This window comes from Bombyx mori, chromosome 15 (assembly GCF_030269925.1).
Source record: "Bombyx mori chromosome 15, ASM3026992v2".
Taxonomy (NCBI): domain Eukaryota; kingdom Metazoa; phylum Arthropoda; class Insecta; order Lepidoptera; family Bombycidae; genus Bombyx; species Bombyx mori.
The window spans coordinates 11,802,724-11,830,672 of NC_085121.1; the positions used below are offsets into that span (position 1 = coordinate 11,802,724).

At 37.0% G+C, this 27,949-nt stretch overlaps 1 protein-coding gene across 4 annotated transcripts; it reads right to left on the reverse strand.

The window, feature by feature from the left end:
- Nucleotides 1-282: 282 nt before the first annotated feature.
- On the reverse strand, nucleotides 283-27,934 carry LOC101739069 (inter-alpha-trypsin inhibitor heavy chain H4). Of its 4 annotated transcripts, XM_021346940.3 has the most exons (21): nucleotides 27,453-27,934; nucleotides 26,386-26,505; nucleotides 25,547-25,758; nucleotides 24,924-25,034; nucleotides 23,401-23,654; nucleotides 20,866-20,963; nucleotides 20,403-20,501; nucleotides 19,645-19,845; nucleotides 19,043-19,202; nucleotides 16,744-16,836; nucleotides 16,449-16,592; nucleotides 14,648-14,814; nucleotides 13,350-13,499; nucleotides 12,575-12,760; nucleotides 10,520-10,613; nucleotides 8,485-8,514; nucleotides 7,812-7,880; nucleotides 5,663-5,791; nucleotides 2,257-2,465; nucleotides 1,175-1,308; nucleotides 283-622 (listed from the first exon to the last, which is right to left on the reverse strand). In XM_021346940.3, exons 2-21 carry the CDS (start codon nucleotides 26,497-26,499, stop codon nucleotides 580-582), a joined length of 2,697 nt encoding a protein of 898 aa, XP_021202615.2. In that variant the 5' UTR covers nucleotides 26,500-26,505; nucleotides 27,453-27,934; the 3' UTR covers nucleotides 283-579. The 4 variants fall into 4 exon arrangements, with proteins under 4 accessions (XP_021202615.2, XP_012544533.2, XP_012544534.2 ...); XM_012689079.3 differs by lacking the exon at nucleotides 8,485-8,514; XM_012689080.4 differs by lacking the exon at nucleotides 5,663-5,791.
- Nucleotides 27,935-27,949: the final 15 nt, after the last annotated feature.

Genomic DNA, 27,949 nt, shown 5'->3' on the forward strand with positions numbered 1-27,949 from the left:
ATTCAAGGCCAAAGTGCACAACACATGCCACGCAGCAGACGCAGCTTGCATACTTTGAAGCCTATTGATATGCCGCCATAAAGTTCTCATATAATCGTACAATTAAAGAAAAAAATATCTTTTAGTATTTTTATTATCCCTAATCTATTTCCATTTAATACATTTATTTTACAACATTATTTTTTCTTTACATAAAATAATGTCACAGACTGCTATAGAATAAGTATTTATAGACACAATATGTTTCCAGATGACCAAGAGATTCAAATGAAATTGCAAAAAAATGTTTTGATATTTACTTTATTTCTTAAATGAATTTTGAAATTACCTTCTAGCATTTTTTATTTTTATCATTTCATACAATACTTAATTATGTAATGTAAACGTATTAACAAATAATAATAATGAAATATAAATTCTGGGCTTCGAAACTACGTTATTGTGATGAATTAAGAAAAGAGTACAATTAAAAAGTTACATTATTTGAGGTCTAACAAGCCCGTGAACGGTGATTCATTGAAAATTTATGTGAAAACAGACGCGGTAACAAACAGAATAGGATATAATAATACAAATTTACTACACTGCAATGCCGTCTTGGGGACAGCAAACTCCAGCGAACCTATAAAATAAAATACATTATTAACACAGAATAAGCGAGCTCATCCATCTATCTCGTACGTAAATAGCTAGTATAAATGAGCCGCGTCAATAAAGAAACGGTTCTAAAATGGCGGCGGCGATCATGCGCTCTCACTCTAAACTATTGCTGTCTTTAGTCGCACACGGCGCGTACTGCATGCAAAAAAAATATCAGTTCTGACCATAGAGTAAGATGTTCTGACTTTGTTCTCACATTGTCTCAACGCGCTCTGTTTTCTCTCAAATTCTGTTGTTATTTGTTGCATTTGCTCGTTATTACGTCTTTGTTTTGTTGTTATTGTTAAATTTTTTTTTTTTAAATTAAAGTACATTCTCATTTGTCTTTTTACATTTTTTTACAATAAACAACTTTTTCTTTCTATCTTTCTTTTTATTTGTTGACCCTATCATCTGTCAGTGCAGATGTACCTGCCTGTAGACGCCATTTTCGATTCGTTTTTTTATTCGCGCGGCTTATACGACTAGGTACCTACTTAAGGACAAAGTTAAGTTTATTAAGCTCGGAGCTTACCCAGCGACGTCACAGTAGTGAGATTTGTAGGTGTCGATGGTGATATTCCGAGCGGCTTGACAGCGTGTGAGATACACGCACCGGCCCGCGTCGCCGCTCACTGGCTTAGAGCATTCACTTTCTGATTTAGGAGGCTACAAAACACAAAAAAAATAATCTGAAGTTAGTACATAGGGAACTTCAGAGTTGAGTTCCAAAATTGCTTCGCGTAGAAACTCATTGTTATCGGTGGTGGAAATTGGAATGCCGATGGTGCCAAGATGATGTTTGATCACACAAGACGGTGTTGAGAGTATGGATATACAACAGGACTTAAAGTTAAATTGATGCTACTTGTATAATATCTCAAGGCACTTTACAAAGCAAAGACGACAGTTTTATTTTGTTTTCGAAAATACATTTGCCGACGTCAATAAGCGACGGTAACCACTCACCATCAGATGAGCCGCTTGCTCGTCTGCCTATAAGGGCAATAAAAAATAAATTCAAATTCGGTAGATCGGATTATTAGGTACAAAAACGGAAGATTGTATGTTTGAGCGAAATAATCTCACGAACTGGCCGACTATGATATACTGGTAGAGTGATTGATATACATTGAAGGCCCGTACCTGTACGAAGCCTACACTGAATTCAGTCTGTCGGGCTATTCATCAAAGGACACCAGTGTGCAGCCATTAACTCGATTAACATCTCCTTTCCAAAGGACATGTTAGCGGTGGGAACAATGAACCTACTTATCTCTGCCGTTAAGCATTAACATTATCCATTATACTTCCACTGTATATCTATTTATTTATTTATTTAATGGATCACCAACAAATGAAACACTGGCTTAAACATAGGGTACAAAAATATCAAAACATGACATGTGCTCACTTAATTATAGGTAATCACAGCTAACATCCCTAGATGATAGGATACATTTTGAGAAATATCTATGGGCTCCGGTAATCAGAGCACACTGTGAACTTTTTTGTACGTAAACAGCAATTAAAAATGACTCCGGAAAGCCGATGACAACACTAAAACTTTATTTATTTTTTAGTCGAAGCTAAATGTGTAAGGAAATCAGCACAAACCTCAGATGAGCTAACTAGTTTTAATGTGATAGTGTTATTGGCGGCTACAAAAACTAAGCTATCGCTGGAGACATCGACGTAGGGCGCTGCCCAGGGATACTCTTGTAAATGGTAGTTGCTGCCGTTGCTGGTGGTTGATTGTTCGATCACCGGCGTTGTAGACCATGCTGGTGGTGCATAGGCAACAGGAGTCGATGGAGGATCCACACCTAAAATAGCATTTTTAATTAGTTTCAATACCGAGAAAATAGTATATACCTAAGAGATATCAATGCAACCTTGTTAAATTACGTCATCATTATGGAAGTTACTATTATGGTAGGTATATTAATAAATAAATAGCATTGCCGCTTAATTACTGGCTAGTACTTTACTAGCTTGTATTGTACAGCTACACTGGCAGTTACTATAGAAGCAGTATGCGCGCTTTTTAAAAGACCGACACCCAAGCCATTAACCAGCCCATGCGAACTTATACTCCACCGCCACTAATTACATATTTTTAGGGTTTGATTTATATTAAATGAGATCGCGGTGTGTTTGTCGTCATGTTCCGAATGACTCGCGATCTTTGTTATCCGATGATAGTGGATCATCGGAATGATCATATATTATCCTTCCTCTGGTGTTCAGGTTAATCCCCCAAGTTATCCGATGATAGTGGATCATCGGAATGATCATATATTATCCTTCAGGCTAATCCCCTAAGCTAATCCCAAGGTACCTTCGTTTTAAATTTCTTAATATGTCCGCTTTTTTTTTTTAGATAATTTCAAGTGCAGACGTATTAAGTACCGTTTAAAATTTAATAGTTTCATCTTCTGAAATTACCTTTTTTTTTCATTATTGCTAGATGGGTGGACGAGCTCACAGCCCACCTGGTGTTAAGTGGTTACTGGAGCCCATAGACATCTACGACGTAAATGCGCCACCCACCTTTAGATATAAGTTCTAAGGTCTCAAGTATAGTTACAACGGCTGCCCCACCCTTCAAATCGAAACGCATTACTGTTTCACGGCAGAAATAGGCAGGGCGGTGGTACCTACCCGCGCGGACTCACAAGAGGTCCTGCCACCAGTAATTACGATTACGATTGATTACGATTAAAATTACATCGACCAGGACTACCAGGATAAAAAAAAACATGCTAGATTGTTTCTTTTACTAGTTAAGCTATTAGGTATACAATATGTAGTGTATGAAAAATGTACTCGTGAGGAAATATGAAAAGCTATTTTGTCTCGTCACACGACTCTGAATTATTCCTGAGCTTATTTGGAATGCTCTCATACTAGGGGGCATTTTGATATATGTATGTACATATGTATACACAAGTTTAGGTACTTAAGATAGGTATTTAAGTGTGTAATAGGTATATATGTAGTTTTAATTTAAGTTAACCTATTTCGGCCGTGAAGCAGTAATGCGTTTCGGTTTGAAGGGTAGGGCGGCCGTTGTAACTATACTGAGATCTTATAACTTATATCTCAAGGTGGGTGGCGCATTTACGTTGTAGATGTCCATGGGCTCCAGTAACCACTTAACACCAGGTGGGCTGTGAGCTTGTCCCCCATCTAAGCAATAAAAAAATAAAAAAATGGATGCCGATATTTAATTTTGTTTAGTGGAAATTATCGATATTTTTATCTTGAGCGTCGACCGATGGTTCTTATGTTCCTCACTGAACAAAATTGTCGGTCGGGAAGGAATCACTACAAAACAACCAATTTTATAACTGTAATTTTAAGATTTACCCTTCAAGCCGAAATGTGTATTACTTGTTTGCGGCGGAATAGGCAAGGTGCTGATGATACCTTACCGTACGGACACACAAGCACAAATTATAATTTACCCGGGTTTGATTTTTATTACTCAATGTTATATTTCTTCACCGTGGAAGTAATTCGTGAACATTTGTTAAGTACGTATTTCCGGCGCACCGACTTCATTTTGATTTATCTAATCATAGACTATTTTATTTATTTATTATGTTTCTTCAGCGATTAAGACCTCTCAAAGTACAAAATTCGTAGAGTACAATTTCATTAGTTGGCTACGTGCACAATTTTCTTCGATAAGCAAGCAGAGCATGCGAGCATAAGCATAATAGCTAATTATGTATGTACGCGAGATAGAACATAAGCACTTATAGATAAGACGGCTTCGTTGGCTTTGGGCTACGGTAATAATCACTTAACATTAGGTGAGCCCTCTGCTCGTTCACCCATCTGAGCAACGAAAAGAAAGGGAACTCGATATCATTAAATAGAAGTTGGTTTCTGAAGCCGAAAAACACATTATGTAAACACGTAATATACAAACATTGTACATTACATATTTATTTAGGCGTAGCTCAGAGAATTAGCTAAGCGTCGTTAGTACTCTTTACGATTTAAGCGAGTGCTAGACATAATACACGCTAGTATATTTACATAGTATACATGAGTCGACTATTATCAAAGCCGGCAATGTGACTTTTGGACAATGATTGGTAAATCAGAAAAACGAATTATTGACTTTGTATTCCATTGGCAGTCACAAAACTCTTCTGAACGACATCTTAGATAAATACTAGGTTATGTATTAACCTTTATTTAATGCAGGTTTTGCACCGTATTCTTTGAAGGAGACGATTATATTCAAATCAATCTGTATTGACATATCAATAAAATTTTTTTGTCCAAATGCACAGATTGCCACCTTTGATAATAGACGACTCACATATCAGGCAGTATATTTATACCTATCTGTATTACATCTTTACCACCACTTCCATCACCCTTAAATACACTTTATATATTGTCTATTTATACGCTCATTAACTTTACATATACCCTGACGACTTACTCATTACCTTCACACTTCCTTTACGTCCTGTGTATTTGCACTATCTTTATGGTTATCGCCCGACCCATTATTAACGGGGCTTTTAGGTACCACAAGCACCGGTTACCGTGCTCGTCGAACCCGTCGCTTGCAACGAAGGGCTCGACGAGCGAATTAACCCATAGACAGAGCCCACTGAGTTTCTCGGCGGATCTTCAGTGGGTCGCGTTTCCGATCGGGTGGTAGATTCTGCGAAGCACTGCTCTTACTAGGACCAGTCTTAGCAACACTTCCGGTTTGAGCCCCGTGAGCTCACCTACATGTTAGGGTGAAGCTGAAATAGCCTCTCAAGGTTATCAGCATAGGTAGGAAAAAAAATGCTTATCGCCTTTTTACGGCGGGAATACATTTAGTGATATCCGGCCGAGGCGAACGCTCATACATCCCGCCTTGGTTTTCCAAAATATAAATTACAATACATATTTAACTATATAGCACCCGCCTTGTTATGATTTTATACAAATTTATGAACCATATTTAGACCTAAATAACATGCACGTAGCTATTTTGATAACTTACCAAATCTTTGCTCATAATCGTAATCGTCAACGGCCTCCGACTCCACTCTCATTGAATCTTGTGAAAATAATGCTTGAACAGGCCTTTTATTAAATGCAGTATAACCTCTATTTGGGAAGGCCGAAAAGGCTACAAATACGAAAAATTACATTATTGCAATTCACAAATTGCACAAAGATAAAACAGCCGTTATAACAATGTGAATTGACTTGATGGACGTTTATACATTATAACAATATCCATTTCGAGAAAGCGGCACGAAACGAGAACCAAGCAGGAAAAGAAAAAAAGGAACTAAAATTAAAAATATTTGGCGCTACCCAACAAATTGGTTCAAGGCAAAACGGATGTGCCGATATTTTTCTTAAATTTAAACCTCAACCAATTCCAACATTCTCATCGAAGCCGGAATGGGATCTTTCGGGGAAACCAGGAGTTTGTGTTTTAATTTTTAAAAGTGCAAAATGTTTTGACATCAGTCGAAATGTTTTGTCTCCTTGTTTTGGTTTTGCGTGAATCATTTTCGCTGATAAGTCGAAAGTAAAAAGTATCCCCCAATTTATACTTCTTATTTGTCTTTGACTTCTTCATCTTCAAACAATAGAATTTATGAAAAATAAAAGTAAACACAACACATCTGCAACACATAATAAACTATTTGAAAAAATAATATAGTGCCATTATCTAGAGAAAGAACAGGGGAATACGGCTACATGGACACAATGAGAATTGCGTTTTCTCGTTGTTGACTACCAAGTTAATTTAAATTATTTTACTTGGATGTGGTCATCCCGACAAGCATTTAAGGTAAGTACTTCCTTAGAAAAAATAGTAAATGTCCGCGGGATTTGAAACATCGCTTCGCTTGATAAGTACTAATTTGTCGAGAGTCAATTCGATTCGTATCCAATTAAGCTATATAAACTTAGAATTTAATAACATAAACAAGGTCGAATTTATTATATATTCAATCCGAAATCACCAAATCCGTTTTTATTAAAGGAATCAGGACAATAATTAAATAGAAAATTTAAAATAATACAAATATTTACGTACGTTAAATAAAGAAATATATTAAATCGAATGATAGAAGTTTGAGATAAAAGCGTAGAGCTTAATAATAATAATTAAAAACAATCAACAAGGGTTCCGTCTTAGTCTTAATATCAAAATTCGCTAATGCTTGGGCATGGATTTTAATTCCCTTTCCATTGTTCAGATCTATTTAAAGCGTTTTATGTACACAGATAAAAGAATGGCTCATGTTTCTTGAGAAAATCGCGTCCGATGTCAACAAAATATAATACCTACTGTTTTATAGTTTTATAGGGCGGGTTTCAAGCGCGAACGACACAAGGTAGTTTTTGGGTTATTTTAGGATGTTTTCAGTTAGGTTAACGCATTGTTTATATGACTAGAAGTATTAAACGGATACAAAATTATACTTTTCATCCTATCTACAGCTCATAGTGCTCTGAAGAATTATTCAAGGCGATATTTCCATCTCATTTTTACCGTGGTTCCGCCCATCACCGGAACAGAGTTCATCCATACCATCTGAGACCACTTTCATCGACAGTGTGTTGTCATGAACATCTGGCATGAAGTCCCCTCCTTTTTTTTATTGCTTAGGTGCGTGGACGAGCTCACAGCCTACTTGGTGTTAAGTGGTTACTTAAGCCCATAGACTACAACGTAAATGTGCCACCCACCTTGAGATATAAGTTCTAAGGTCTCAGTATAGTTAGGTACAACGGCTGCCCCTTTAAATCGAAACGCATTACTGCTTCACGGCAGAAATAGGCGGGGTGGTGGTACCTACCCGTACAGACTCACAAGAGGTCCTCCTACCAGTCCTACCAGTAATTACGCAAATTATAATTTTGCGGGTTTGATTTTTACTACACGATGTTATTCCTTCACCGTGGAAGTCAATCGTGAACATCCCCGGCGTTTCCAGAGCGCTATGACATGTGCTTCTTCAAACGAGGCTTGCGGAGAGTACCTACCCAGCGCTAAGAAGCGACTTGGCTGTTCCCCTGGCATTGCTGACATCCATGAGCGACGGTATCCACTAACCAGCAAATAGGGCGAATGCCCCTCTGCCTACGAAGCTCAAAGAAAGAGTACTGCAGAGAACGGTACTTACCAAGAGGTGACATTGCATTTAGTGACGGCCGATACATGGCTGGGCTACTGATGGGTTGGCGATGCGAACCTGAAGTTAATTATATGATTAAAGTCAGCTGTCACTCAGGGACGTCTTAAATTTGGCTGGGGCCCTTGGGCACACAAGAATTTGAGGCCCTTTTGGAAAGTAAAAAAAGCGAATTATAATAACAAATTTTTACTGAGTATGACCATTTATTATAGGTAATCAAATACGGTATGATATAATATGTCATTAATGATATTAGAATGCTGCTGGTTTTTTGGTTACGATCACGATAACGGAAAGCGAATAAATGTGTGAGAGAGATTGTCGGTCCTTAGGTGCCCCCTGAGAATGGGGGCCCTGGGCACGGGCCCCGTGTGCCCTTATGGTAAAGACGGTATTTATTGGCTGTCACTTTATTTTAATCTCAGCTACACCTACAGTCGTAATTCTAAATGAATCTTAATGTTCATTAGCCTTAATCGATTGGCTATAATAGTCGTCGACTTGCATTAAAATACAGAACAGAAATTTTATACTTCGAATAAATGTGATTTAACTGTTTTCACTTTGTAAACTTTCCTAATTTATTAATAGTAGTTGTATACGAGTGATAAATTATTATGAAAATATTGCCTAAGCAAACATTATTACTGAGTAATCTTACTTGTCAAAGATAACAGTCCATATTTTTGACCTGAAATCGAAACAAAAACGGTTTAAAAAAAAAACAATCGATGCCTATACTAATTTACTTTAATTAATTACTAAGAGGAAAGAATTAATTATTTTTCCTTATAAAAGCTCACAACGTGCTAGTATGTTTTAAGTGAGGTCAAAGGATATCATTATATCATTATGAATTTGTAAGCCCGACCTTCTCGCTCCAGTATTATCAATGTTTTTTCGTTTCTACTTAAATTAGCTCACAACAATAATGACGCAATACCCTAGTATCCTATTGTCGGAACAACGTGTTGGTAAAATATCATCGACATTAATAATGCCTATGATTACATGCAGTAAGATCTTACAAAAATCTGAAAGCAAACTTTAAAATCACGGCTCACGGCCCACCTGGTGTTAAGTGGTTACTGGAGCTCATAGATGCCTACGACGTAAATGCCGCCACCTACCTCGAGACATAAGTTCCAAGTCTTAAGTTATAACAGTATATATAACAGCTGCCCTACCCTTCAAACCGAAACGCATTACTGCTGTAGAAATAGGCAAGGTGATGGTACCTACCCGTGTTCGTATTCATAATGTAAGTATACATGTGTAAGTACTGTGTGCCATGCTCATGCAGTACGCGTAATAGGTATAGCACGACCGCGTACTGTAATGCCGGCCACTCACATGCGCGATTTTTTTTTTTTTTTTTATTGCTTAGGTGGGTGGACGAGCTCACAGCCCACCTGGTGTTAAGTGGTTACTGGAGCCCATAGACATCCACAACGTAAATACGCCACCCACCTTGAGATATAAGTTCTAAGGTCTCAGTATAGTTACAACGGCTGCCCCACCCTTCAAGCCGAAACGCATTACTGCTTCACGGCAGAAATAGGCAGGGCGGTGGTACCCACCCGCGCGGACTCACAAGAGGTCCTACCGCCAGTAAAAACAGTACATTGTACGAATACTTGCGCGCATATGAAGGGCCGTCAGACATTCATTCGCAAACTTAGTGGCTGTGCAAATGGGTTCGGTATTCAATTTGCGAACCCGTTTGCGCTTCCTCCTACACTTGTTTACGAATTTCTCTTCTTTTTTAATTTCTCAATAGAACATTGAGAAGAAAAAAAGAGTTTTCAATTATTTTCTAGGCGTCATTAACGGCCATTCTGTTTTTATGGGATTTCTTTTGAGGGTCCCATATGGTCGATTCATTTTGCAGGAGTTCAATTTACTCCATCACCTTGGTGTTGTTCCGATACATGATGAAGGTACGCTACACAGTAGACGTCACGAACTATGAAAATGGCGAAACGTCCGTTACCTTCGCAAACGTGGGCACAACTGGTCACACGAATGTGTGGGAGACTACGCGAAGGATCGCGGTTCGCGCGCTTTGATGTCCGTTAAAAAACCGACACAGCTTGGAAAACCACGAATGCAGCGAAAACTTTGCATAATCATTTGCAAATGTCGTCCTACACTTGTGGGTTTGCGTATTCGTACGAATGTGAGTGACGGTATAACAGTACCTATTACCCGGAAAAATTTAGCATGTCACATAACATTAAACATGACGTTCATAAGCAAAGAACATATTATTACAAAAAGGTCGGTTCGTATCTATAGGTCCGTTGTCCGTTGCGTTCTGTTCTAAGTACTGTAATATTCTACATGTCAAAAAAAAAGTCGCGATTATGTACTATTTATAAGTTGAAACTAAAAATGTAAACATTAATTAATATTATTTATACATTTAAAAAAATCTAAAGTAAACTTGTATAGAGTTTACTTGGTAATAATAAAAGGTCTATAATTTATGACGTAATTGTTAGCTATACAAATTAAACATTCCAGGCATATTTCTGACAGGTCATGCTTAGACTACTGAGTAAATGCCATATTACGCGGTACGAAATCTCATACATACTATATAGCATTACTTCATAGAGTACTGTGTTGCGCAAGTCTAAATGTAAGTGTTGTTCCTAATGTTCGTTTTATTCTATTAATCTTTTAAATCTCACCGCTTTCCCGATCGCCGACCGGCTCAGCGTTCACTGCGTCCGTCTCGTTAGGCTTCACTACCACCAGAGAAGTTAGCGGCGTCACAAACTCGTACTGCAAAGAAACAACTTCGACTTGATTCACATACAAGTTGTATTTTTAAAGTAGTACGATGATGCTAATTCCAATTTTGCACTGAAAATATATATTTACTAGCTGTACCCGTCCGCTTCGCTGGGCATTTAAAATTAACATTATTATTTTCTCACCCCCATAAAGATTCTCATCATTAACGCCCCCGCAACTGGTGTAGGGAGTCCAACACTCATATGAATATTAGCCTATCCATTAAGTACATGTATTTTCTATATAGATACCAAGTTTCAAGTCAATCGGATGCATGGTTCAGTAGTTATAGCGGAACATCCGTAAAAACCACTGTAGATTTATATATTAGTATAGATATGAGTTTGTTTATTATATATACCATGAAAATACATATCTTGGACGCATTAAAATGACTTTAAAGGCACGGATCGTGTACTGGCTTTATATTTCCTTTTGGGAGTCACTAAATACATACCGAATCACTAAAGCAATAACAATAATAATTATAAGAAATTATAATTTGCCGTATGATTAGGTTCGACTGTTGTTTTCGTTTAGTGAGCAAAGCCGCCGGTGACAGCTAGTGATATTTCAAGCATCCTGTACATCACATCAAGTTTGTAATTTGAACGTGTATTTTATTTTTATAAATGCTATGTAATTATGATAAATATATATTTAGATTAGATGTGGGGCCGTCTCGTACAATGCGATCGTAATACTACCGTTAGCCACTGGGGAAACGACTTGACGAAACCAGCGCGTCATTTGGTGGGTTTTCTAATGATACATACATACAATATGTAAGCAGAACGTTCCGGAAACCGAAACAACCGTTAAACGTTCTGTCAAGAATACATCGCGGTGTTTGTTTAAAGATCGGAATGTTAACTTAAATTTTAATGAGTATTTAATTACGAGTAGTCTTTCCAACTAGACTTCTTTGTTTAATTGTTTGCGAAAATGACAACTCCCGTTACCTAGCTAATAGGAATATTCTTACAGTTAAAAATGATTATTTATTAACTAGCTAGCTAAGACATAGCTGCTTTTTTATTGTTTATTATTTTGTTATTTCCGCGTTCTCCCTAGGCTTTTTTTTTTCCTACCTAAGCTGATAGCCTTGAGAGGCTATTTCAGCGTAACCGTGGCTAGTAGGTGAGCTCGCGGGGCTCAAACCTGACGATGCTATCACGAACCCTAGCAAGAGCCATGCTTCGCAGAATCTACCACCGGATCGGAAACGCGACCCACTGAGAAGATCCGGCGAGAAACTCAGTGGGCTGTGTCTGAGAGTTAGGTGGTGGTCCCTAGGCTGTGATTGTGTTGACGCGCATTCAACTAATTTTCACAACATTAGTAAGATAAACATTTTAATGTTGGTGTTTGTTGTCTAAGCTTCGTTTTCTTTTACATTAATACAATTTAGTATAAAGAAATTAGCCGAATATTTTTATTTTATGTTTTTGAATCGAATAATCTCGTTCTGTAAATAAAATATGCGAAGGCGTGTTTTGGAATTATTTATATCTAATCACAGGATAATTTGAAATGGGTCCAAACCATTGATACTCTAACTAGAGTTCACTTGCCTATTAAATTTAGCCTTTTATTTTGTTTTGACATATTGAAAGTAAACGCACACTTTCCTAAAAAAATATACCACTAAAACGTTAATGGGTACTAGACAAAAACAATAGGAATTTTCCCAAAGATTTTTTTTTATCACTGCCTACTTATGTATAGATTTAACACAAAAATAAATATTCCATTATATTTAATTTTGTAATTAGCAAATGCCTTGAATCGATCAAAAAAACTAAAATCACGAAAAAAAAACCCACTTTTTTTTCTTAAAAATGACACTATTCATTCATTGTTTAAATTTTCGAAATAAAAATACAATACTCAATTTAAAATGAAATAAATTCTGAAAAAAAGAACGATTGAATTTATGAGTTTATTACCTTCAAAGCTATTTTAAGGGCCTGCTGCTCAGGACTTGTCTCTTTCTTCTTCTCTTCTTCAGTAGCGTCGGAGGCATCGCTTGCGTCGAGCAATTGCTTGATAGTGAGATAGGCCCATAGACGTTCAAGGGGTAAATCACTTTTCTCGACGGGTACCGGAACTTTGATTTTCTTTGTGATTTTTTTCTGTTTACCGTAATTGCACTAATTAATACATTATTTCATTTGTTTAAATATTAGACACCGCCCGCTATCTGGTGTGCGAGAAGCTTGCATTAACAGTTAACGACTAGATATATTATATTAGATAAGCAGCGGTAGGCGGTAGGCAGCGGCTTGGCTCTGCCCATGGCATTGCTGAAGTCCATGGGCGACGGTAACCACTCACCATCAGGTGGGTCGTATGATCGTCTGCATACAAGGGCAATAAAAAAAAAAAAGATAGACGGGTTGCCTTTGCGTCAGGCGGTAAGTGGTCATCAAAGATCGAAGAGGCCATACCTTGCCGTCATGAAACATAAACTCAGAGACTCCATTAAAAAGATCGTATTATCCCAGTTTAATTTGGCCAGTTTCAATTTTATTGTAGGAACCCGCTCGCTCCGTTCGTCGTGAAAGTTTTTCGTGAATGCATTGTGAATACTAAATATACGTATTAAGGTATCTGTCAGTCTAATAGAGGCTTAGTCGCATCACTCGTTGTCAAAAATTACCAAATGCCACATCTAGTCATTTCGTAGAACGATGTTTCTGTACTAAATAAATAAGTATGTACCCTCAGGAAGTGGTCGTTCTCATCGCCGCAGAAGGCCTCGACGGTGGACTCGAGGTCCCGCGTCGCGGTATCGACCTGCCCGGCGACCACCACCTCGGACCCCGCGTAGTACGTACGGAACTTGGTCTTGGTCACACTGCTTTCGATCACCTAAAAATCAATGAGCCTGCCATTCAAATTCATAACACTTCGAACCAGAAGCCCTCACGAAAGCCAAACACGAATTATTTTATACAATAACCAAGTAGGTACAAGAAAGAAGTGAATCTTCTTTTGCGGTGTGTAGAATTGGGGTTTTCTTCATTTTTCATTCTTAAATCAAATGTCTCTTGTAATAGGAAATGAGTATAAATGTGTATAACGACTTCTTCGCCAATTATATATATTTTAAATTATACTAGTGGTCCCGCAGTAATCGAAATTCGAATATAATTAATTGAAATTATAAGTTTGAACGTTATTAAGGTTCTATTGTCAAAGACTATTTTAATTCTATATTCACAGATTTCGCCAAGACTACACTATAGACAAATAATAATAAAGATAAACAATATTAATCTATTCTTAATTTGACCACAAACTTTAAGCATTAACAAAAGTTTGACAGTAAATAAAGCGTATAAATATGTGTGTGTGTCAAATACATGGTAGTGTGTGTAATGTTTTTTTATTGATTTAATGTATTATTAATGCATAAATGAAAAAAAATATTAGCATTCTGCACCTCTATATTCTCTATAAGTGTGAGAAATTTCATACTCCTCCGTCCGCACAATTTTCGTAAAAAGTGGTACAAAGTTTCTGCTTCACATATTAATTATTATTTAAAGTCGTTTATCGCACAAATATGGCTGCCGACATTACTCGCTGGGGTCAAACTTAATAAGATTATCTGTACACCGTCACCACCAATCAAAGCAGATGATAAACTTTAATCATTGACCTAGAACTCTTTTTTTCAGTTAAATATATGCGGTGACAATAACAAGGTAAAAGTTCTCCCACAGTCTAGCGATAAAGAGGGAGAAGGAAGAAGTAGAGCTGTTATCAATTTTTATAATAAAAATTCAAAGTACCTACTTCTACAGTTCGATTTTGCGCTTTTTATTGTTACTACACGTGTCGCAGTCACCGATGACGTCAGAAAGAATATAACGACAATAAAAAACGCGAGTTTAAGCCGTAACATTCGTTTTAATTATTAGTGCAACTCGCGAAAACGGAACAAAGATCTTTGTAATCATTCATTGTGCCCGAGCGTTTAGTTCCGTTGTAAACAAGCGACATTTTCCCTTTACCTGATCCGGTGCGTAGACAAATTTGACATGTGACAGCAGAGGCGAGGAGACCTGTCTGTAGAAGTCGCGCAGCTGCAGCGCCGCGTCTGAGGCCTCGTAGATGTGTCGCGCAAAACCGTTGTTGCGGAGCGACAACTTGCGCAGGAGCTTGGGATCCGCATCCTCACCTGCGCAATGAAACTTATCGCTTAAGAATTACCGCAGTTCATACGTGTCACCAGTGGTGGATTTACACTAGGGGCAGTCGGGACAAGTGCCCAGGGCGGAAAATTTTAGAAAGTTAGAAAAAGAAACGAATATTTGTTTATGTTTTTGGAATATATATAACATCTTTTAGGGACCACAAAAGTCCCCATGGCAACTATTAATATGTATGTGTGAGCGATAATTATATTGCAGTGATGATACGTCAGTCTCGGGATTGTCGGGCTGTCGATTGCACGTTAGGTTGTAATCCCAATATACTTTAGTCACTTAACTGAACACGTGTCCTATTAATCCTTGCCCGATATAGAGACTCAATAATCTAATAAAGTTTCTGAAATAAATTACATATTTTCATTTTGAAAAATAAAATATAAATATAAACTATAAGTCTATGTAAAATTCCAGTAACGGTGCGGATAATTTTCCGGTGCCCAGGAGCGGAATTAAGTTTAAATCCGGCCCTGTGTGTCACCCACCCCAGACACGAGGACGAGCGTAAAATCTTACAAACTGAAATGACTGATAGGTATTGCTTTTTATTAAGCTCATCGTTCTCGTCGAACCTGTCGCTTGCAACGAAGGGCCCGGCGAGTAAATTAACACACAGACATAGCCCACTGAGTTTCTCGCCGGATATTCTCAGTGGGTCGCGTTTCCGATCCGATGGTAGATTCAGCAAAGTACGGCTCTTGCTAGAGTTCGTGTTGGCAACAACGTCAGGGTTGAGCCCTGTGAGCTCACCTACTAGCTCGGCGAATCTAGAATAACCCGTCGAGGTTACTAAAATAGGTAGGAAAAAAGTCATCGTGCGGTACGCATCACGCTCGACCTGAAGTTTCCTTGTCGCCATATCCTAGGATATATTTATTTATTTATTCAACATTATGCACAAAGCTTACTTAATGCCTGAGGCATTCTTTACCAGTCAACCAAGGGTGGTGTAGAGACTCCTGTGGTAGGTGCATTCCTTTTTGCGAATGTTGGTGTTATATATTTGTGATTTGTAAAACAGAAAACGCCGAAATCAGTTTTTCTAGGAACGGTATTCAGGTTATAAGGAAACCGATTCTCATAATAAAGATATGTCGTAATAATGATATTTACTGACACGATATTCAATAATAAAATCATGATTAATGATTGTCCGTGATGTAGCAATAAAAATTAACGTGTTTTCACAGTCCATCACACGAGTACTAGATTAACCTAGACGATTATGTTCACAAAATACAATTTACTACTGCAATTATTTGTTAAAACTTTTTTTAAGACTTCCGTAAAGGTTTTTTCAATATATTTGATATACTGCGACCGCAAGAAAAGCCTATGGGATTCCATACAGGAAACTTTTTCCTTGTCTAATCGACGGGTTATTCCACCTATGCATGATTATTTAGGAGAGCTCACGGGGTCTTAACCTGAGAAGACTTGCTTATATTAGATCTAGAAGGAGCAGTTGCTTCACTGAATCTACCATCGCTTCGACATAGCAACTAACTAAGAAGATCCGACGAGAAACACAGTCGATTGTGTCTAGGGGCGTAAAGGACAAAAACAAAAACAAATAAAAATTATCGAATTTAATTAAACTCACCGAAAGCAAGTGAAAATATCGTGGCTTCATCACTTCCGTAATTCTTTTCAGCGACATTTTTAATTATTGTTTTCGGGTTCATTTCACCAACAGTCGGATCGCCATCCGTCAGGAATATGATGATGGGCTCCAAAGACAGGATTTCTGAGGAAAAAAAAAATTAGACAAAAATGGTAAAGGTTAAAACTGTATTCTGACATACTGACACACATTAGAGTGTAGATTATTTCGGACGACGGAAAATCTTAATAAAAAATATTTGTTGGAAAATGTCATAATTCATGTTGCTACTAACCATCTTTGTTGGAAGATGTTGAATTGGCAAAAAGCTCTGATCTGTTCCTGATTAGATCTATGGCAGTACCGAGCGCAGCATCAATGTTGGTACCTGCAGATGAACATAATTGTTACTTTTTCTTTTATTATTAGTTTAGCGTACATGGTAGCCGCCAGAAGAAATTACAAAAAAAAACGTTTTCACCTAAATTTGAAATACGTAATTATAATGTAATGTAGTCCCACTATCCAGCACAACTTTTTTTTCCCTACCTTTTCTAGTAACCTCAAGGGGTTATTCTAGATTCACCGAGCTAGTAGGTGAGCTCACGGGGTTCAAACCGGAGTGTTGCTAACACTGGCTCCAGCAAGAGCAGTGCTTCGCAGAATCGACCACCGGATCGGAAACGCGACCCACTGAGAAGATCCGGCGAGAAACTCAGTGGGCTGTGTCTGTGGGTTCATTTACTCGTCGAGCCCTTCGTCGGAAGCGACGGGTTCGGCGAGGACGGTGACCGGGCAGCATAACGAAGACTATTACGTAATGAATTTTAATGTTACGATATTTATTCGTATGTATACCAACCGCCCTTACATTATATTGCTTAGTATATAATTACATGATCGTGCCTTCCAGTTTGTACGGTATAAATTTAAAGGCAGGACTACAGAAATATACGGAATGCCTGTGCGTGCTCATAATAGGTACTAACAGCCAACATACATGCGTTTAGCTGGATTATTTTTTTTAGATGCTATTCCTTCTTCGCGGTAGAATAGGTTGTATTGGGTATGTGCGTGTGCTTGATGGTGATTATGAATTCGAACTAAGGCCAATAAAATTAACACACATGGATGTTTTTAGAAAATTTAACCTGTCATTTTTTTCATCAAACTCATTTTGTCATTTTGATCTTAGAATTGGCGATGTTCATGATTGTTAGGACTATTAAGGGCCTGACGCACCATAAGTTGGTTTCCGTTCGTTGCTTACGTAATAAAATTGACGCTTTCTTCAATTTACCAGTGCTTGCGAGTCCATAGTTTTTTTTTTTTACTTTTAAGTAATTCGTGACTAATAATAATTAATGAAAACATTTTTAATCTTTTGTTTGTACATTTGCACAATATTAAACAATACCTATCATAAAAGTTATGTATATTGTTATTACGTCTGATAAGAAATACTTAGGTATTCGCGGTCACGACAATCGTAAATCTTAGGAAACATTGGAATATGAAATAAACAAGATTTTATATTATCATGTAAATTATAGATTACTTTAACGTGCGGTTTCGCTTGCGTTAATGTACCAACACCCCGCCTATTTCTGCCGTGAAGCAGTAATGCGTTTCGGTTTGAAGGGTGGTGTAGTCGTTGTAACTATACTGAGACCTTAGAACTTATATCTCAAGGTGGGTGGCGCATTTATATTGTAGATGTCTATGGGCTCCGGTAACCACTTAAAACCAGGTGGGCTGTGAGCTCGTCCACCCACCTAAGCAATAAAAAAAAAGAGAGAAAATTAAATTCAACAAAAATATAATTATTTTCTGGATGAAGGGTACTAGTCTGTGCTATTTGCTGTACCACAATGTGCATAAATGTATTCATTTCATGACGAGAATTTCACTTGTTAAGATGTAAATTCGTAATAAATAGTAGGTACCACTTTCGCATTATAACAGTAAAAAATGGAAAAAAACCACTTGTCATTTGAACCCGTGAAAACCAAATAAAATGACTAAATATTTACGGATCCTCCCGATCCATTAACGGTGCTTTTAGGTAGCACAAGCACCGGTCACCGTCCTCGTCGAACCCGTCGCTTGCGACGAAGGTCTCGACGAGCGAATTAACTCACAGACACCGCCCACTGAGTTTCCCGGCGGATCTTCTCAGTGGGTCGCGTTTCCGATCCGGTGGTAGATTCTGCGAAGCACTGCCTTGCTAGGGCCAGTGTTAGCAACACTCCGGTTTGAGCCCCGTGAGCTCACCTACTAGCTCGGTGAATCTAGAATAACCCCTTGAGGTTACTAGAAAAGGTAGGAAAAAAAAAGTTGTGCTGGAGAGTGGGTCTACATTACATTATAATTACGTATATGAAATAGCCTCTCAAGGCTATCAGCTTAGGTAGGAGAAAAAAAAGACTAAATATTGCATATCTTTTTTTTTGTATTGCCCTTGTAGGCAGACGAGCGTACGGCCCACCTGATGATGAGTGGTGACCGTCGCCCATGGACTTCAGCAATGCCAGGGGCAGAGCCTAGCCGCTGCCTACCAAACTACTTAATGATCTTACTTAATGATTACACACCTCCGTTTGCTTCAAGTCTGTCGATGATGATCTTAGCTCGTGCTATATTCTCCGGAGTCGCTTTCGATGCCGGCTTTAGCGTCGGTTTCACATCGTGACGATCGTAGTACGAATACTTTCGTTTCGGTGGTTCCTTATCGGCATCTGCTATGTCAGTCACCTGGACGATGGAACCAACATGACAATTGCATCATGTAATTCATTTTTCGGAGACAAAAACGAAACCATAGTACACATTGTACAGTTCCTTTTAAACATTGTTTTTTTTAAAATAGCCTTGGCTGTATAGTTTAAAAAGTTTTTTTTTTTGCGTAAACTACAATCGGGATGTTTACCTTCTATACTTTTTTGTACAGATCAAGGAATCAAAAGAGCAGTTCAAATTATAAAACAGGAGGAATAAGTTATTTGATTGAGGTTAATGACGTCATTTTACAATCAACTACGAAGGTATTGATCAAACAGACAAAAAACATACATTCCGCCTTTAGAATCTCCTTAAAGTAAGATAAATAAATCTAGTCGCTTTGAATATGAAATACAAGAAACATTTCTACCGTGAAACAAATAAATATAAGTTGTCTTATACAACGAAAGCTCACCAATACATCAGAATCGAAGGATAGAATGCTGAAGTAATCTCCGGGGTTTAGTTCGCTTAGGATTGTCTGCATCGCCTGTTTTAACTGTTCAATCTTCCGTCCGTACATAGATCCTGACGTGTCCAAGACGAAAACGACATATTTACGAAGCGGTGCCAGGTCCGTCGGTGCGAAGAAATGGACGAAGTAACCACCATTTACCTTAACATATTTTGTATTATAACAAAATGTTATCGTATACTACTGATTACGTGTATGAAACTTTAATGGAAGTGTTGTGTTAATTTGAATTTGAACAATTCCAGATATTTGCAAAGATTAAAGAAGAAATGTGTACCTAATGCAAAAGAACATATTTTTTTCTAGTACCTACTTAAAGCAAAAGCTGTAGGAACTAATTTTGATGAAAGCTATTTATGATTAAACGCATTGCTTAGTTTTATTAATTGTAGATTGGCAAATAAGAATTACCATCTCACGCAAACGCGACGCCATATCGTCGAGTTGCGAAAATCAGTCCGCCTTTCGAGTTTCAAAACTCATTTATAAGGTTTACAATTAATATTAGCAAACATTATACTAGACAGAAAGTGTAACGTAATCGGAAGCTGAAAAAGGAACAACTTACACATAGCATTTAATGGAAGTCCAATGGATGACAAAACACATTGTACCTGTTCTAGTAAAACTGGAAAGGCCTCCGAGCGACCAGTAATTTCTCATACATAAAAAAAGGTCAATGTAAAGAGAACACTTACAAGAACTTCGCCGTCTTTTGGTCGTTCAACATCGTACTGAACCACGAATTGTCCAAGAACACCCTCAACATTACCCCGAAGGGAGTCTTTGGATTTTTCCTAAAATAAAAACGTTTTTGTGAAGCTTAATAATACAGTTTTTTTTTATTGCTTAGATGGTTGGACGAGCACACAGCCCACCTGGTGTTAAGTGGTTACTGGAGCCCATAGACATCTACAATGTAAATGCGCCACCCACCTTTTTCTAAGGTCTCAGTATAGTTACAACGGCTACCCCACCCTTCACACCGAAACGCATTACTGCTTCACGGCAGAAATAGGCGGGGTGGTGGTACTTATCCGTACGGACTCACAAGAGGTCCTACCACCAGTAAAGTAAGTTACACAGTTAAGTAAGAATCAATAAAAATAATACTTGAAGGCATTACACAGACGGTATTTAATTAATGTAACTGAAACTCACTGCATAGACTGACATCAATCTTTTTTGCTCATCTAAATCGGGCTTAAACAAAATTACAGCTGCATTATCGCACCGGGTAATTTCTGCATTAGAAATTTCTAAAACAAAAAAAAAACCTTTTAGCTAAAATAGAATTGGAAACTTGGTGTTGTTATCCATGGCTACTACCGCGTGGTCTAGGAAGAGTGTCATTGTAGTTTTCGGTGAGAAAGAGATTTTTTCGAATGTAGCCAGTATTACCTAGGTCACTAAAACTGTTTAAAAAAAAAACATGTCAACTCGTTGCTTGGTTTTGACGTGAAAGAAGGACAAAAAAATAAACACACTTTCACATTTATAATACATAGCGGCCCGCTCCGGCTTCGCTCGGTTATTTAACAAAAGCTTCAACGATATTTCACGTTTTTTTTGCGGCAGAACTATAATAGTTAGACATATGCTGTTGCGACATTTTTTGTAAATAATAATATGTTCTACAAAGTCGCAGTACATTATTTTATTCTATCATCAATAGTTTTCGCAAGGTGCGCGATGTAAAGAATATTTTAGGTTTTTTTTACACCTTGGAGTACATTATTGGAGTTTTAGTAACGATCCCTAATTTTTTTCAAAATAGATTATAGCCTATGTCACTCGGGAATAGTGTAGCTTCCAAACAGTGAAAGTATTTTTCAAATCAGTTCAGTAGTTTCGGAGCCTATTCAATACAAACAAACAAACAAATCTTTCCTTTTTATAATAGTAGTATAGATATCAGTATGGATTCTCTTGTAAGAATCCTTGTGCGCGATTTAGGTTTGTGATAAATTTATTCAATCCTATAATAGCTGCCGTTACATATATACTACACGTAAACATTGATTAAGTCAACCGTTGCACACCGATAAAGTATCTGTATAGTCCAGATAGGGTTTACCAAAACAACCTTTTTGCTCTTTAATATAACCCCTGAAATGATTATGAACCTAACATTCTTTTCTGACAAACTTTTCTAATTTTCAACTGATTTTAATTATAAGTTTATTCAGAGAATGCATATTATGTAAAGAACGAACAGATTTATTATTGTTTAATTTTTCATTGGCAGTCAGATGTGCAGCAATAGCAATATATTAATGGTCAGCAATATATTGCGTATTATTCCTACAGACTATTATTACTGCTACTTACATCCAAATTACAATTTAGACATTAGCTCATAACTGGTTACACATGTTTACACTTTTACACTATATTTGTTTAAAACGGAATCAATGATATTTTTATTTAATAAAAGTAATGAAATGTTTTAAACCTATATAAAATGCAAAACAATAATTTAGCCTTACAATAATTCTCTTTAATATTTCGAAGTCTAGATAATTATGTAAGGTTGGTCAAAAGTCAGAACGATGTTAGTATTTATATCTGTATTACGGTGGCATTATCTCAATACATGTTCATTTTATTGTTCGTAACAACAATATTATACCTACAGAGTAATCTTTAAAAAATATATTTTTATATTTATAAATGTATGTGCCATGACAACACTCATACTCGTATAGATCTTCCTTAAACGTATAAAAACCTAATTAAACTTGCTGCTACGTTCGAACCTTTGTGACGTTTTTATCCCGTGGCCATTTTCATTTTTGAAAAATGATGATCATACTTTTCCGCGTGTGTGTGTGTGTGTGTGTGTGTGTGTGTGTGTGTGTGTGTGTGTGTGTGCGTGCGTGTGTGTGTGTGTGTGCGTGTGTGTGCGTGTGTGTGCGTGTGTGTGTGTGTGTGCGTGTGTGTGTGTGTGTGTGTGTTATTCTTGCTTTTAAGTCATTCACATTTAAACTTAACATAGTCACATTAAGAAAATTTGACACAAATGCAATTAGCAAACCTGGAAATTTTGTGTTTTATAATATTCTTTTTTTATTTATTGCATATATGGATTAACGAGCTCACAGCCCTTCTGGTGTTTAGTGGTTACCGAAGCCCATGAACATCTATAACTTAAATGCCGCCACACAACGTGAGATATGAGTTCTACGGTTTCAGTATAGTTACAACGGCTGCCCCACCCTTCAAACCGAAACGCATTATTGTTTCCCTGCAGAAATAGGCAAGGCGGTGGTATCTACTCGTTCGGACTCACAAGAGGTATATTATAATTTTGCGGGTTTGATTTTACATTACTATTATACACGATGTTCCTTCACCGTGGAAGTCAATCGTGAACATTTGTTAAGTACGTATTTCATTAGAAAAATTGGTACCCGCCTGCGGGATTTGAACACCGTTACACCGCTCGATACGAATTCAATATTTGATACACAATGTTGTTCCACATTGCGAAAGTTTTTTTTTACATATTTTTATTGCTGTAGCAGTCAGACGAACACACGGCCCACTTGATGTTAAATGATTACCGTGGCTCATGGACGTCAGTAATGCCAGGTGCAGAGCCAAGCCGCTGCCTACCGCAAAAAAAAACCGTATAGTAAGTCCTGGCGAGATGTTGAAAAACTTTAAATACACTGTTAAACTGAATATGCTTACGTTCGTCATCTTTTGTAGCGTCGATTTCATTTCCGGTTCTGATCTCCGGCACCCTCAGTTCGGTGATTTTGTTAGACTCCCGAATGTCAATGGTGACAGTGAAATCGGAAACCAATTGCCCTGGTTGCAGATTGACGGCATGATTGTAAACACCGTTCCGATACTCCAACAACTCTTCGTATGTCAAATTGAATGTGGCTTTGGTGAAAGCCTCCACATTCACGGATACAGTGAAATGGTTCGAGTCACGTGCTCTGTAAAAAAATTTATTAATCACCAGCTGACCCGGCAGACTTCGTAGTGCCTCAATCGATACAGAAAATACCTAAACTTTTGTGTAAAATAAACTTAAAACATACAAAAGGAATCGGTCCGACGGGGGACACGTCAAAGGAAAAACAAAATTGTTATTTTTATTTAATTCCGAGCATTTTCATATATTTTAAACCTTCTCTAGACTTCCAGAAGTAATTCAAGACCAAAATTAGCCAAATCGGTCCAGCCGTTCTTGAGTTTTAGCGAGACTAACGAACAGCGATTCATTTTTATATAGGTATATATATAAGAAAACCATTAAAATATTGTAATATTGAAAGGTGTGCTAGGGAGTCCGCATTAATTAGTTAGGTCGTCTAATTCATTTCCTCTTTACTTTTGAATACAAGTGGAGACTTCGTCGAAATGTGTCAGGAGATTTTCTCAGGCGGGCTAGCGAAACCAGTGGTTATTTATGATCGATGTTTGAAAGATAGTTATTTAAAAAAAAAAAAAAACCTCTCTGACTAAAATCGTTATTGCTTCACTAACTGCGATTGAGGTTTACAAGTTTCAATTTAAAACTATTAACTACCTACATCTAATTGTTGTATCATAACTATAATAATAAACTAAACGATCTTCGATTGTTCGCTGACTGGTTTTTAATTGACTCGGAAAAGCCAACCACAAAAAGGAGCGTCAAAGAAATATTAATCAAAAACTGTTCAGTAATAGGACGTTACAAGCATTTGAAATTTACGATAAAATGCGAGTGAGCCATAAAAAAACAGTGTCACATGCGTCATTTTAAGTTCTACTGACACTGCTTCTAGATTTACTAAAAAAGAACTTTAGGGGACGTTCCGTCAAAACCTTATAATCAAATAACTTTTTAAACTAATTATATATAGGTATTACACAGACTGGGTTTTTTTAACGGCACCATTCAATACAAATTAAATTTTAATTATTAATATAATTCTAATGACTATAGCTAAATAAGTAGGTACGGGAGATGAGTAACATTTATTAAATGACTTTTAAACACACCGCTTTGAGAACCTAAAATTACAATTAACGGACACTATTTACATTTTTTGTTTTAAATATGTTGCAAAAAAATATAGTCTTCTTTAATCACGAATGTGTACGTAACTTCGAAAATTAGTAGTGAATAAAATACGTAACCACGAATTTGAAAATTGTTTGCAACTCTTGAAAACCTGTGCAAACATTCAAAAGGTACCTATATGCAATAAGCATACCTGGCAGCGATGTGTGCGGCACCAATTCCTTGTGATACCGCTGTCTGATATATTTGAGCAGCCTCTTTCTTTTCTTTGACGTACGCTTTGTATGATTTTCCATCCAGAGTCCTGGAGAGCCATTCGGTTCATTAGGAACTTGACATTAGAGAAAAACGGCTATACTTTCAAATTCTAAGAAACTTATCGATGTGAGCTATGATGAGATATGTATCTGGCATCGTTTATGTCCATGTTTATCGGTAACTACCATTTGATATCGTTCTCCTTTTAAAGTATTTTAAAAAATACATAATTCGTGAACAACGACATTTGTGTGCTTAGTGTGAGTTTTTTTAACGTTCTCGACAGCGTAAAAGTTAGCCCAATTTTGTATGCAGTTGGAACAGCACCCCTAGCGGCATACGTAGGCCAACGATCACGCTCCATACAAATATGAGTTAACTTTGACGCTATCGAGAACGTTAAAAAACTCGCACTAAGCACACTGAAGCGACCAGCAGCCGCGCTCAACATTCCTTCGTGACCGTTAAACAAACTTGAGAAATATAGATCAGTGATTTCTAATCAACAATTACGCCATGATATTTAGATTTCATATTAACGGTATAAAAATTTCATACATAACAAATCCGCTGATGAAAGCTGTGTCAGGGAGTAACACCCTGAAATTGGCTTCTTGAGATTTGTTTGCAGCATTTCGCACATGCGCTACAATAGCCGTGTGAGCGTATCGCATAGATATCACGGACTTCACATCCATCTTCGTCAGTTTTATTGGTTGAACAGGTCCCTCCGTTACTGTATCTACATCTAGCGTTGCTTCAGTTTCCGCCTGAGTCGATCGTAAAGAGACAACGTTATTTCCTACTACCGCATAAAACAATGAGTGATTTAACATTATGGTCTTTAAAGGCTGTTTCTCTAAAGTCGTTTTCATAACATTGAATTTCTAAGTAAACATGCAATGTACCAAGTAGTTGTAGGACCGATGACAACATGAAGAAGATCTCGATACGATAACATAATTAAAATATTCATTATTATCTTTGTTAGATGAATAGTTATCGAAAAAAAACAATAAATTTAATACTTTGTTTTTGTACGAGCAGTTATGTAATAACAGTTAAGCAATATAAATAATTTATGATAACCATATTATAAACATCTACGGTTCAATACTTTTTCGAGGTCAACAAAGTAAAGCTCATGATTGAATCGTATCTATTATTATTATTATATTATTACATTATCTGGGACTCTTGAAAAACTACGGATTTATCCTTTGCTTATATACATGTCGATTTATCCAACAATATGATGACAAACGTCTCGTCTTTTTTATACAAAGTAATTCGTGACCGGCGATCATACATGCGTCACGACTTAAATTTGTTTATATTCATGTCGGGCTGTAAGTCCTCTAATGTAGGTATATAATAAAACATAACGTTGCACTCACATCATCCGATCTGGATACCACCATGGTCTCTGGGGTCGTAATTGTGGCAGCATGTACCACAGACAGGAGACCAATGCTCCCGAATAAAATTAAGAGCTGCCGCTTTAGCGACATTGTTACCTAAAAATAACATTGTAAATATTTATTTTTGTAAGTGTTATTAACAAATCAAAAACATGAAATAATAGAAAGCTAAACGCCCATTATTCAAATTGCATAAGATTCGCAAGTTTGCTATGGTTGTAAATTTAATATTATAAACATGTACGAACGAAACGAATATGTACTATAAAATTAGAAACAGCAACGTTGAATTTTTTTTCAACATTGACCCGTTATTTTAAGAAAACGATATACCATTATCATCAACTAGGTGTGGTTTGCTATATACACCGCTTAATTAATATAAAACTTATGAACACGAGTGGTTTATTTCTGGAAAGTATTTTTTTTTTTAGGCTATAATTTAAAAAAATTATCTATGGCAAAATTTTGTCAACTTGACTACGTTTCATTCATTTCAGACATGAAATTTCAAACACTGTCTTCAGTGCACCACTACGGATAGAAATTCTTCCTTCTCAGTCCAAATAGGGGTTCCAATAGGTGGCATTTAGGTCCACTAGCTTAGTCTGCCAGTCGGGTTACTGTGTACCGTTATATAAGTTTAGATTTTATGCCTGTAAAATTTTAAATACCTACCGTAGCTATATCATAGGAACCCACTTCGTTTAAGTTCTTAGAGAATAGAACCTGTTTTTTACGTAAACCTTGGATCATTAAATGTAAAAATCTATTATAAAATTATTCAATCAATCAATCCTGACGTAAGCAGTGTTCCTAATTGCATCCTCAGATGGAACGTATTTCATTTACTTAAAGATTTAATCACAAAACAGCGAACATTATGATCAATTAATGCAGGTTAATAGATCAATGCTTGATTAAACGATATCAAACAGTTACCAATTCAGTGGGTAACAAGTTATGAATAAAAGTGCACATTAAAGCCATGTATAAAAGGCCCGAAACAATACAAGGTTCAACCGGAATGCTGGAGTACTCACTGTTTTGCTTATTTTCAATGGAACGATTTATTCAATTGGTTTTCAAGCTCTGGCACGTTCCGTTACCAATAATAAATGATGCGAATTAACGAGTCAACAGCCGTCAGCGAGCGCTCAGCACGTCGCCTAATGTGAAACTCGTTCGAATGCCGGCAAATGACCGCTTATATTACGTTCGTATCAGCTTCGGCGTCTATACACAAACATGTTGAGTTGACCTTCGGGGTTACGGACTTCCCGAAGACGAGTCTCGTTTTGTCTAAGGGAATATTTGTTTTCCTGAGAATTCGAATCGGATAAACACGATATTACTGATAATTGTTTTCGTGTTGTCGTAGCTTATATAAGGGTTTCACGGTTGTTCTATTCGTTATTGTTACTCTGTTTAAATTTTAAATTAAGGATGGCATTAACAGCTAACAGAGGGAAAAAAACGAGCATATTGAATTCATATAATTTTGATTAAACTGTTTTACTTGTTAAAAAACTCGTTTAAC

Coding starts and splice junctions, on each gene's coding strand:
- LOC101739069 (XM_021346940.3), bottom strand. CDS start 26,499: ATGTCGCTAAAGCGGCAGCTCTTAATTTTATTCGGGAGCATTGGTCTC. Junction 25,759..26,385: donor TGGTATCCAGATCGGATGAT/GTGAGTGCAACG, acceptor CGATCGACTCAG/GCGGAAACTGAAGCAACGCT. Junction 19,203..19,644: donor CCTTCGATTCTGATGTATTG/GTGAGCTTTCGT, acceptor TCCATCGTCCAG/GTGACTGACATAGCAGATGC.